General features: G+C 31.2%; 1 protein-coding gene across 1 annotated transcript; it reads left to right on the top strand.

Annotated features, from left to right (window-relative positions):
* Positions 1 to 9,406: 9,406 nt before the first annotated feature.
* LOC109802329 (Sas10/Utp3/C1D family) lies at positions 9,407 to 12,614 on the top strand. The gene is made up of 9 exons (XM_020363649.3): positions 9,407 to 9,573; positions 9,707 to 9,784; positions 9,920 to 10,007; positions 10,308 to 10,487; positions 10,590 to 10,769; positions 10,883 to 11,056; positions 11,140 to 11,291; positions 11,417 to 11,543; positions 12,407 to 12,614. Exons 2-9 carry the CDS (start codon positions 9,738 to 9,740, stop codon positions 12,416 to 12,418), a joined length of 960 nt encoding a protein of 319 aa, XP_020219238.1. The 5' UTR covers positions 9,407 to 9,573; positions 9,707 to 9,737; the 3' UTR covers positions 12,419 to 12,614.
* Positions 12,615 to 12,798: the final 184 nt, after the last annotated feature.

The following is a 12,798-nucleotide window of genomic DNA, read 5'->3' as shown; positions in this document are numbered from 1 at the left end:
TACATTTATTATATATTGACTAATTCTGAAAGAAAACTAATAAATGTTTTTGGTGTGAAAAATCTATACAGTACTTTGATATACTAAATATTTTAATTAGATTCTCACTGTTTTAACGCAATTCACAGTTTCTAGTATATTAGATTTAAAATTTAATATAAAAAATAGATGGATTTTGGTAACATTTTATGACTGATTATTTATTGTTTTCACATATGTTTATCACATAATAACTTTAGTGGGGAAGTGGGGAACAAATCTACCACCACGAGAGAGATGTTTGGACCATTATATTTTTTTATTTATAAAGAAAAATATAATTTATTTTCACTATAACGACTTTTATGATAAGAATTATTAATTTTTTTCTTTTTTAAAATATAGTTTTTTTTCTCTCTGTTTTCTTCTTATTATCTACCGTATCTATGACATAATCAACAATGCCACAACGATGAATACCAATAAAGAAAACCAAATAAAGACGGGAAAGGGAGAATTCTCTCAAGTTCTCGACTATTAGTTTAACCACTCTTGCTCCTTAATAGTGTTGATTGCAACTCCATCACGTTTGTCATTTAAGTATTACAGATTCTGATATGACACAAAGACACGATATGAATAATGAATATAGACACAGAGATATCACAAAATTAAAAAATATAAAATACATAAATACGATATATATATATATATATATATATATATATATATATATATATTAACATGACAATAATTTATTAAGTTTCGAAAATAAATCATTAAGAAATATTATATTTTACAACAATAATTTTTTTTTTAAATCTTGAATTTTCCTTTTATTATTTCTATTTTTATTACGATTTTCTTTTATTATTTTTTCTTTTATATTACATGAAGGTTAAGTAAAAAAAAGATGAGAATGATTCTCTTTTTTGTTTTTGTTTTCATCAAGATTTTATTTTTATTTTTTAATCTTAAATCCTTCTTTCTTTATTTTTATTTTTATTGAAATTTTTTCTTTTTAAAAAAATCCTCAAAAATCTCCCTTTTTTATTGAGTTTTATTCTTCTTTTTTTTTTAATTTTAAAATCTCCCTTCTTTGTTTTTTTTTATCTAGATTTAATCTTTTTTAATAAAAAAATCTTGAATCTTCATATTGAATAATGTATCAAGATAGAGACATGTTCATTTATAAGTATCTATGATGGAGACAAGTCAATTTTAAAGGTGTGTACGATGGAGACGTGTCCATTTGTGTGAACATGATTTGTCAAAGTGTCCAAGGCGTATCTATAGTGTGTGGGCTCTGAAAAAGTATCAGACTTGAGCACACGTCAATCTCATACCGTGTCTATGCAACATAATTTCTCATACATTAAGAATGAGAAAACAAACTCCCAATTAGGTATATTTATGGGTAAAATTTATTATAAAATTTAAATAGATAATCAAATAATTTTAATTTTAATAATTGAGCAGAGACTCATAGTAATAATATAAGATACATATACTTGTAGATACTTGTAATTTAAAAATATTAAAAATACTATTAATTATATATAAAGTAATTTACTTTAATTTAGTTTCACAATAAATATATGTCATAATTATTTATTTTTAGAACAAATGTATGTGAAAAATTATTTTTTAATATAAATATATATTTTTAAAATAATTTAATTTTAATTTATTTTATTTCTTACTCTTTTTATTTAAAATTTTAATAATTAAAAAAATCTATAAATACTTGTAAATACATGCATGTATATTAAAAAAATTATAGATACTCATACTAAACAGGACGGTGACGAGGGTTATTACTTGTCCTCGACCCAAACATTGCCATCCTTACATTCAACTTGTAACACAGTGTGATTTTAAGTTTTATTGATTCATTGTATAATATATGTGTGTGTATATATATATATATATATATATATATATATATATATATATATATATATATATAATTAATTGTTGAATTGTTGTGATTATGTTTGTTTTAAAACTTCAAGGGTTAAGGGATCATTAAGAGTTAAGTTGTTATTGAGGTAGTTTTAGTTAGGGTTAAGCTAACAAAGTTTAAGAAAGGATATATAAGGTTTTTCTTAAGATAACTTCACGGGTTCATATCTAAAGAAAAATTAAAGAGATTCTAGAACCCATGAGATCTTTCATTTTTTTGACACCTACAAGGATCTTCTAAATACTTCCATGCAACTAAGTTGAGTTAAAAGATTAGAGATTCAAGACTTGGAGGTTGAAAATCTTAGATGGAGAAAGTTATATGACGGTCCTAGGAACTCATAGATTTTTCTTTCCTTTCCTTATTCTCCGAGCGATTCGAGGTAAAGGGAGTTTGTGATTTATTATTGTCGTGTTGTACTACTTCATAGTTGTTGAATTCATCAATTAAGGATTGTTTTGATTGAATTAAGAATGAATGATGAATTGTCTCGAGTATTGGCTCTTTAAAGGTGTTTTGAATGTAATTTAATGATTCTTGAGTTGGAGTGGATGCATGTTGTATTTTTGTGTTGAAAATGAGTTATACATGTTGTATATATGTTGAAAGTTGGATTCCATGCTTGTTTCTTTGAGTTATTTGTAAGTTTTGAGTCAAAATAAGATTTTGTCAAGAGCATAAATCTTCATCGTGTTGAGTGTGTCTTCACGGTGTTGAGTGTGACTTAAGTTAAAGGCTTGGTACCTTGAAGACATCAGATGCAAGATTGGTAGCATTGGGCATAGGTTAGTAAGGAACTCTCTGATTTTGTCACACCAAACATATAATGAGAGGTGTTGGGCATGATTGGTCAAAGAACTCTCTCACTTAGTCACATTATGCCCAATCTGTGTGGCGCTAGACGTGATCAAGATAAAAGTTCTCTTCTTAAACAACGTCAAACATTGATTTTGTGGCGCCAGATGTATGTTAGGTAGGAGTTCTTTACCTATATGAGGTTGGGCATAAACCTAACTATGTTAGGTGGGATTGAAACAAGGGCTTTCTGTCTCATCCATGTTTGGCGTAAGTGGATTGACGTCGAGCGTGGGCAAGCTGTAACGACCCGCCATGGTCTCTACACTTAGTGGAATCACACTATTACTAGTGAACTAAGAGAAATATTAAGTTGGATAACTCATACATACAGGTATAGATAAGAATAAAAATAACTAAGTTTCTTAAATACAAAATAGAACGCCATATATGTACAGTCATCCCAAAAATAATATTTCCTAGTGCCAGTCAAGCACAGACAAAACCGTTACCCAAAATGGTAACTCTAACACGAGGATCAAACTCCCCGTCTCTCAACGGTCACCTCAACTCCAAGCTAGCCCTGACCTGCTCCCATACCAAGTATGACCATCGCAGTCCCACCACATGGAAACAGAAGGGTAAGCTAGAGTTCAAAACCAATCATACAAGTACAGAATAAAATCTATACTACACATCATTCAACTATCAATCATGTTCATAGAGTCACACCACACACTCTATCCAATACTACTCATGCATAAAATACAATCCACCAATTATGAAGTCAAACACCACACTTCATTATATTAATAATCATGCAATAAATGCATCTCATGACAGATATCAATGCATATCAATCATCTAATGCGTCGTCATGCATACACCTAGGAGATCTCCCTAACAATAGAGTTGTATAAGTGACATTCCACCCTACTGAAACCACCCCAACCGTTTTTACGCCCAATGCGCCCGTTCGGTCACAGTTAAACAGGATATAATCCTCACTCGGGTTTACTCGGATGATGTCACTTACACAATTGGAAGTCCAGATCTACCGTCAGGTATAGCATAGTTGGGTACGGGCTTACCACGACCTTGACATGCATAACCAAGTCAATTGTGGAGTTCGCCCATCGACTATCCGCAAGGATCCACGCACCTTCCCGAGTACTTGGTTAAGGGAATAACCCTCGACCTCATACCCCGCTCCAACACTAGCTAAGGACTTAGAGGAGACTCACCCAACCCAGTGGCCTAACTGAGCACCACTCTCCCAAATCTAGTGGCCTACCTGAGCACCACTCTCATATATCAGTGGCCTATCCAAGCACCACTCTCAAGAAACTCTATGTGAGCTCTTCTAGTTTGAAAATATTTTTCCTCTCCTCAAATCCTAGGCTGGACTCATGTCATAAGGCATCACATGCAATTATGCATCACACATCATACATGGTCTGCCCACCATCATGATCAACAATCATACACATGTCATAAATACTCATGCCATATCATATTTAAACATTCATATATATCATCACTATGCATACATATGAATCACACCTCAGCATACATCATATATCATACATACATGATCCAAAACTTCAACTTAACATGCATTAGCATCATTTTATTCATAAACATGTTCACACCCGGCGCAGCCTAAGCTCGCCCAGCCTAATCCCAACTTGAGAGTCCTAAAACTCGTCCACACCCGGCGCGTTCAACTCACGCTCGGTATCCTTGAGATAGAGACTCTTAAGAGTCTCCACGCCTGACGCAACCAAATCACGCCTGGCCCAACATCTAACCCGAGAGTCCTAAGCTTTTCCACGCCTGGCGCGCTCAACCTGCGCCTAGCCTAAACACAGTCAGAGAGTTTCAAAACTCTCATCCAAACCAACAAATCCAGCCACATGCAAACACAAAACACAATGCATAGGCTCCATACAACTCAAAATAAACTTAAATCTCACATGCATCCAACCTATGCATCAAAATCATCAAAATCCTCCTTTTTCTCAAAACCCCAAAAAATGAGTTTTTCTTCAATCCATCTATGGATTCTCAACATTCATGCATCAATTGAGTTTCTAAACTCACATGTAACCTAAAAAGCAAACGTTCTAGTTTTCTTCACCTGAAGATTGGCTCAAAATAACCAATAACTGAGAAGAAGTAGAATTCCTTTCCGAAGCTCAACCCGGAACTTCAATCCTCCCAAAGCAAGCTTCCTAATCTGAATTTCAAGAAAAGACAGAAGGCATTAGTGATCTAGAGGAGAAAAGGAATTATACAGAGAAATTGGGAAGAGAAAGGAGCTCACAGACCCAGAGTCCTTCTCTCTAAAACTTCTCTCTAAAAACTTCACTTTCTCCTCAACCACACAACCCCTATTTATAGAAGTTCCAGAGTGGCTAGAACGGCCTGTTCCGAATCCAGAACAGCCCGTTCTGCACCCCTTCATCACGTACAAAAATTACATGCAGAACGACTCATTCTGAAATCAGAATGGCCCGTTTTGGGACTCATCCAGAAAAGCTCATTCTCCATCTAGAACGGCCCGTACTTCTTCAAGAACGCCCTGTTTTGGGGTTTAGAACGACCCATTCTCCCTCCAGAACGGCCTGTTCTCAACTACGATTTACAAGTCAATTTAGTAGTTTGGAACGGCTCGTTCCAGTTTAGGAACGGCCCGTTCTGAGCTACTAAATCACTCATATTAGACTTTTGGGCCTTTTGAAATAACTTACTACGTTACACAAGCCAAAGACTTTCTATCTCGATGACATCGGGCATTGCGAGAATGACGTTAGGCATAGGTTACTTAATGAAAATTTGGTGTGTATTTGAAAATGTGTTGAACATGTGTTTAGTAGATTGATTATTCACATGATTTATGATGTTGTATGAATCTAGGTCATTATGCATTGATCTAGGATGATCTATAATGATGTTTAAGTTGCTTAAGAATGAAAGTTTATTATTTGTTTAAGTTGTTAGTTGAATAAAGATGTTAAGTTGTATAAGCATGTAGTGTTGAGATGCATATTTAAAGTTGAAATACATAAAAACTAGAGGAGAGTGGAAGCTGTTTTAAAAACTAAAATGTCATTGTGTGGATAAGTTATGGTGCTCCGAGAGTCCAAAATTGAAAACCCTTTAATGAGAAAGTTTCCTCTTAAATGAGACATTGTTTTTAAATTGTCTCATATGGGTTTATGTGGAAACAATATAAGGTTTAGGTCAAGTCATATTTATTATAAAGTGGCCAACGTAAAATCATATGGAGACCAAATCAAACCATACATGTCATAAGCAACCAACATTGAGTAAGGCAAAAAGTGGAGGGTTAACATCCTTAACTGATCGCTATAAAGATTCATAGTATTTAGAAGATAATCGATGGACTAATTCCACAAGGCTTAATATATGCATGTTAAGGTTGTGGTAGGCTCTCACCCAAGTTATTATAGTTTGATAGTAGTACTATACTTTCTTAGTTTAATTGAAAAAACTTGAGAAATCAATTTAAGTTGTTAAACAAGTGCTTGAGTGTCTTGAAGTTACATCTACTTGATCTGATTGTGATAGGTTAGACACAATGATTCGATAAGTTAAGTCACTTAAACTACTCAGGGAATCTCCAATGCAAGCAACTCATTTGAGTTGCTTCATGCATTGAAAAATGAAAAAAGTGGTCCCTAGTGTACCATGTTAGTATTAAGCAACTCAAACACAAATTTACTCAAATGGTAAGAAACTTTAAGAAATTCAACTTTTAGAATTTTTTTCTAATCATTTATGTACCAATTTTAAATTTTTATTAAAAAAGATAATTGTACTACAATGAAAGAAAATAAATTACGAGAAGATATTAAAAATAAAATAAAGCAATAGTAAATACATAGACATTATACGAAATTAATTTTCATCATTATTATTTCTGAAATGTTCCGAAAATAAGATCTACTTGAAATCTGGTAAAGAACGGTTGCTTGAGGAAGCAACTCTCTCTCTTCTTCAAGCAACTCATGTTGCCACATCAAAGTCCTCTAATGACAAGAAATCGATGCTTGAGTTGCTTCATGGGACAAGAAACTCCCATTAGAGTTGCTCTCACCTCAATTGTATGAGATCTCCATAAATTAATATGTATAACGACACATTAATTGTTGAAAGTTGTTTAAGATGTGATTAAAGTTGTATATGCTAAGAATATTGTACGTGATGTATGTTGTACTAGCTGTTGTATATTGTGGATGATGATAATAACTTGATGTTTTAAGCCATTTATGTTACTTAAGTTGTGATTTCACTACTTCTTATTATGATGATTCATTCACAAACTTACCTTTTTTTCTTCTTCTTCTTGTTGGATTGCAATCATCTTATTTAGTATGAGAGCATGGTAAAATTAATTAGGATGACTTAGTTGTTGGTGGATGGTTATGTTAGAGATGACCTCTTTTGAGTACACTACTTTGATGTAGTATTGTTGTATATATATATTTGATCGGTGATAAGATTATTTTGTATTTAATAAGGTATATTAATGTATATTGTATATATGTACACGAGTTATATATAACCTCATAAGAGACTTTATATTTTTCTATTATATTGACAAAAAATTGCTTTATGTGTGTGTATATATATACACACACGCAGTGACAGATACAGGTTTTGGAGGGTGGGGGCATTTGCCCCCGCTATTATTTGAGACATAATTAATTTTTTGTTTAAAAAATTAATATATTTTAAAAAAATTAAAGTTATATTCTAATAAAATAAATAAATATGTTTAAATTATCATATGTATAAAATATAGATTCGGAGAAAATGTTTATTTATTTGATGTTTGTCAAACTTTTAAAGGAGATTAATTATTTTATGTGATAAAGAATACTCCTTAATAACAAATTAATTTTTTTAAAATTAATTGTAATATACATACATATATATATATATATATATATATATATATATATATATATATATATCAATACTCACATATTTAATGTAATATATTAAAAAATCAATTTTTGATAAAATAAAATTTGCAGTATGCATGTTTATCTTTTGTGTTTTTTATTTATTGTATACGTTGATTAAAAATATCAAAATAAGAAAAATCGAAAGATTTATGTTTTATTTAGAATTTTTATTATAAAATATATTTTAAAATAAATTATCATTTAAAAATATATATTAGATATTAAAAATATGTTTATATCATAAATAAATTAAACTTGATTTTTATAAAATTTAACATATTTATTTTTATATTTTTAATAGTATTAAATTATTATAAAGTAGGTTTTTAGCATTGTAATTCTACCCAAATATTTAAAAGATGTCTATGATAGATAAATAAGTTATATTTATGATATATATTTTTAAAGAAAGTTAGGTTCAAACATACTAATTTATAATAAAATCTAGTCTGACCTAATTTATTTTTATCTTTAATTGTAATCATAGATATAAAAGCTTGTAAAAAATAATTATGATATTTATTTATGCCTTTCAAAGTTATACATAAAATTTTTAATATTACAAATATATAAATAAATATTGTTCCCACTATCTAAAATTTATGGATCCGTCACTACACACATTGTGTGTTACATAAATATCCAACTATTATTGCATAAAAATCTTTACATTGATTATTTTATATTTTCTACCTTGTAATAATAGTGCTATATTAAATATAATAACATACTAGATTGTTACACAACTCAAACTCATAACATCCTAAACTTAGTTAATTGAACATCATACATGAAATTCAAAGCTCCTTTTTGGTACCAATTTTGATTCCCATGAATCAGCAAAACAATAATTAATTATTGTGTCTTGCATAACATTTGCATGATTTTAATAAGTAATACTAGTATTTATTATAATAGTGTTTGTGTTTCTTATTTTCTTTATTTTTCTCGGGATGAAAAACCTTCTTAGACCCGTCAAACATATTTAAAAATAAAAAGTAAAACTTTTAAAAGATTTTTAAATTTTCCTATATTGTCTACTAATTAATTTTTATTTAATAAAAAGTGTTATTTTTATGATTTCAATATATTAAATATATTTATATTTTCATTTACCATTTCTTTAAAAATATTAAAAAGACATTGTTTTAAGATACAATATTACATTGTCTTAAACACATTTTTTTTATTCTTCTTCTTAAAACAAAATCACACAAAAAAGAATACAAGAATGTGCATTTTTTATTCCATAACCTTCTAATAAAATGAATATAAAATTGAAATAACTTTTCTTATGTCTAACTGAAATAAAATGGAAATAATTATTCTTATGTTTTTTAGTTAGAAGGATATGGAATAAAAATTTCAGAAATTTTTATTTTTAAAAAAATATCTTCATATTTTAGAGAGATTTTATTCTTATGATAGGTGGATTGAAAAGTGATATTCTGTAGTAATAGGAGATGTCATTTTCTAACACATTTATAATTTTTTATTGTTACTTTTATTTGAGTTATTTTCAATTTTAAAAAATATTACTAAGAATAATAGAATGTAACAAAACAAGTTTTTTTTTTTTAAATATACTCAGAATATTCGGGTTAAAATGTTCATAAGAATGTGATTCTAAAAAAATGAAACATTAAATCGCAAAACAAACACCTTAAGGGGGTAACCGGTGAGCCCAAATAACGGCCCATTGGAATTCGAATAGCATGGCCCGTCATGCCCCCATACTCTAGCAAATACCTTCTTCCGCCGCAGTATCTCACTCCGAACACCCTCCACCGCCAAGCCACGTCTAACGTCTCTCGTTCTCCGCTACCTCCGCCTGTGGTTGTTACTTCTTTCTCAATCTCTCTCTACCTATCTTTTCTGCATCAATCGTTCAACTTATGCTGTTTCGAACTTTCATCTCGGTTTTTGACTATCTAATAACTAGTATTATTTCTCAAAAATAAAAATGCAGGATTAGAGATTGTTGACAATTGTGGAAAATCATGGAAACTACTGCGAACGATTTGAATAACGATAATAGCAAGCGAGAGTAAGTTCGTTTAATTATTTCTCTTCCGTGCTTGCGCGTGAATCAATTGTTGTTTGCTTCAAATTTTCAAATATGCGAACAATAAATTGGAACTTTGTTAGGTCAATTTATTCAATTTCTTTGTTGTGTTCACAGAGAAGCGTCTCAGCTTGCTGTGCTGTTGAAAGAAATGAAGGAAGGACTTGATACCGTAAGGCGTAAAATTCAATCTTTAACTGCCAAGGTGACATACTTTTTTCGCTTCTATTCTTTTTTGCTTTTTTAAGCATTCCTAAAAGCTGCTAATATTTACTTTATGTTCAAATTCTTAATGTTCCAACTCAAAATCTTTATGTAGTTTGGACATTAAGTTTGGTTCATACCCTGTTTTTTTATTGATACTTTTTTCTACTGCTATTACGTTGGCCTTTCTGGAATACTATTGAATTTTGTTATAAGTAAATAACATTGGTGATATATACTTATCCTAATAGCATTGAGTAAATTGATTCTTATTTAATGTCTGGCATGTTTCTTATGCCAGGTGAAAGAAGGTCAATATCCGACAGCAGATGGATTTAGCTACCTTGAAGCTAAAAATCTGCTGCTTTTGAATTATTGTCAGTCCCTTGTTTATTATTTATTGCGGAAGGCCAAGGGATTACCGATTGAAGATCATCCTGTTGTTCGAAGTATTGTGGAGATAAGATTATATTTGGAAAAGGTTTGGTTTTATCCTTTTGTGTGTTAATCATCAAGGGTTACATGTGTATATTTTCAAAGTATAATGTGTGTTAGGCATTTGACATCGTGGTTTCCATTGCAGATTCGTCCAATTGACAAAAAGCAACAATACCAAATCCAGAAACTAACACAAGCCAGTGAAAATGCAACCAGAAGTGATATTCAGGGCAAGGAGACAGCTGCATCCAATAAGAGTGAAGACGTGTCAAAGTATCATCCAAATCCTGACATGCTTGTTAGCAAATTAGACTTAGCCTCACAGGTGAGTGTAGATTTGATATTATACAGTGTAAAATTTGGTATAATGCAGGGTGGTAAGATCATGCAAAAGATATTTTTCCTTTGCCTATCTAACATTTTGCTTGTATGCTGCAGGATGGGAATGATTCTTATCAACCTGTAAAATTTGCCCCTACGTCTATGGATCTAGATAAAGCTTCAAAGCATGAAAGAAATGCCTCGCGAAGAGAGAAAGAAATTCTGAAACAAGCTAAGCAGAGTGATTATATCAGGACATTGATGAATGATATGGAGGAAAGGCCTGAAGAGGTAACATTATTTTGAGTGTTTAATCATAATTATTTGATGAGCTTATGTGATGATTTGTTTTGGCTGTTCACTGCACTACCCAGGTAAGAGATTTTGAGGGAGCTAGCATAGAAGTTGATAGATATATTGCCAAGATGGACGAACGTGCTCGGCAAGAGGAGGAGCTGTTCACTCGTGTTCCTCTCACAAAACATGAGAGGAAGCGAGAGAAGTACTTGAAGAAATCAAGAAATGGGTATGGGAAGTGTTTGGAATGTTTGCTTGATATTTCTACAGACTTAGAAATGCATTAAATGTATGATAGGATTTTTATTTAAATACTTCTTTTTCCACTTAGTGTTTGTGTTTATTCTATTTCAGGTTGCAAGGTCTAACAGAAAGTTTCTATGATGAAATCAAAACGTTACCCTTTGAAGATAAAACCGGAGAGCAAGTAATGGGTTCTAGAACTGGTAGCAGCAGAAACAACAAACTAAAGAAACGAAAGGCATGCACATTTTATGCTTTGAAGTTATGTTGAAATCATATATTACTTTTTTGAGCTTCATTTATATATATTTTTTTAAGTTGAACTACGGTGGATGTGGTTTATGAACTGTTGCATCTACATTGCATATGACAAACCTAATTATTTGACTATTGCCTTCCACATACTTTAAATTTCTGTTGATCCTTTGTCCAGTGTGTGTAATAAACAATCCATTTAAATAAACGTCATGTCTTATATCCTTTGCATTATGTAGATCTATTGTTTTCTAATTTAAGTGTATGGGATATATTATTCTGAGACGATCCCTTGTCGTCTAGCAACATGTCTACTCATTAGAATCTTAAATTAGCTTAGCTAACAAAGTGTTTTTTTGAAACCTTAACTCTGTAAATTCACACCCTGCTGTTTGTATTTATTTATTTTTTATTTTTGCCTCTATGGAGTAAGCACGTTGAGTTGGTTATTTGTCTGATAATTGTTATGTTCATGTTCGAACCTAATTCTGGTCATGGGGAATTTATACTATCTATATTGTAACAGTTTTACAGATTGTTTTGAGCTGAGCTTACAAAATAATCAAAACTGATGCTATGATACCATAATAAGAAATACAATTAAAATGGCCTTGAAATAATTTTGCTCATTGCTACAAAATTCTATATATTTGAAAATTTGAATTCCTTTCAATAGATATACGCTTTTCCGTACCTTACGTTTGTCTGACAATTTTAGTTTTAAATGCAAGGATGGAAGAGATATTGCCTCAAGCTGTGCCTTTTTCCTTTGTTATGCGAGTGAATGGGTTGAATTGTACTGTTTCCGTAGTTTAAACTAACAATACAACTTTGGTTTCTTTTCAGAGGAAACATTGAAGGAAGAAAATTTGGGTTTAAAGCTGGAGGGCCGAAGTGCTCTCTGGAAAACAGACCACTGCATGCTGTTGGAGGAAGTAATATTAGATTCGATGGAAAGGAATGTAAAAGCTACAGGATTGGTATTGGTGCATTCCTCCGTGTGTTTGTAGATTGGAGATTTTCAACAAGATGAAATGAATATTTTTGTCTGTTACCGATTTGCGCCCAATTATTTGATGCACGTAGATTTTTTAATCCACTTTTATATATTCAGATGGAGGGAACATATTAAACTTCATATTTACCGAGTGAAGTTTACGTTTTTTGCTTTTTTAATACTTATTTCACGGGTGAATATGCAGACCCCGATTCTTTTTGATCAATAATGTAGCCCACCG

Source organism: Cajanus cajan, chromosome 6, assembly GCF_000230855.2.
Source record: "Cajanus cajan strain Asha chromosome 6, NIPB_CcT2T_4, whole genome shotgun sequence".
Classification (NCBI taxonomy): domain Eukaryota; kingdom Viridiplantae; phylum Streptophyta; class Magnoliopsida; order Fabales; family Fabaceae; genus Cajanus; species Cajanus cajan.
This window is presented reverse-complemented; position numbering and strand designations above follow the sequence as displayed.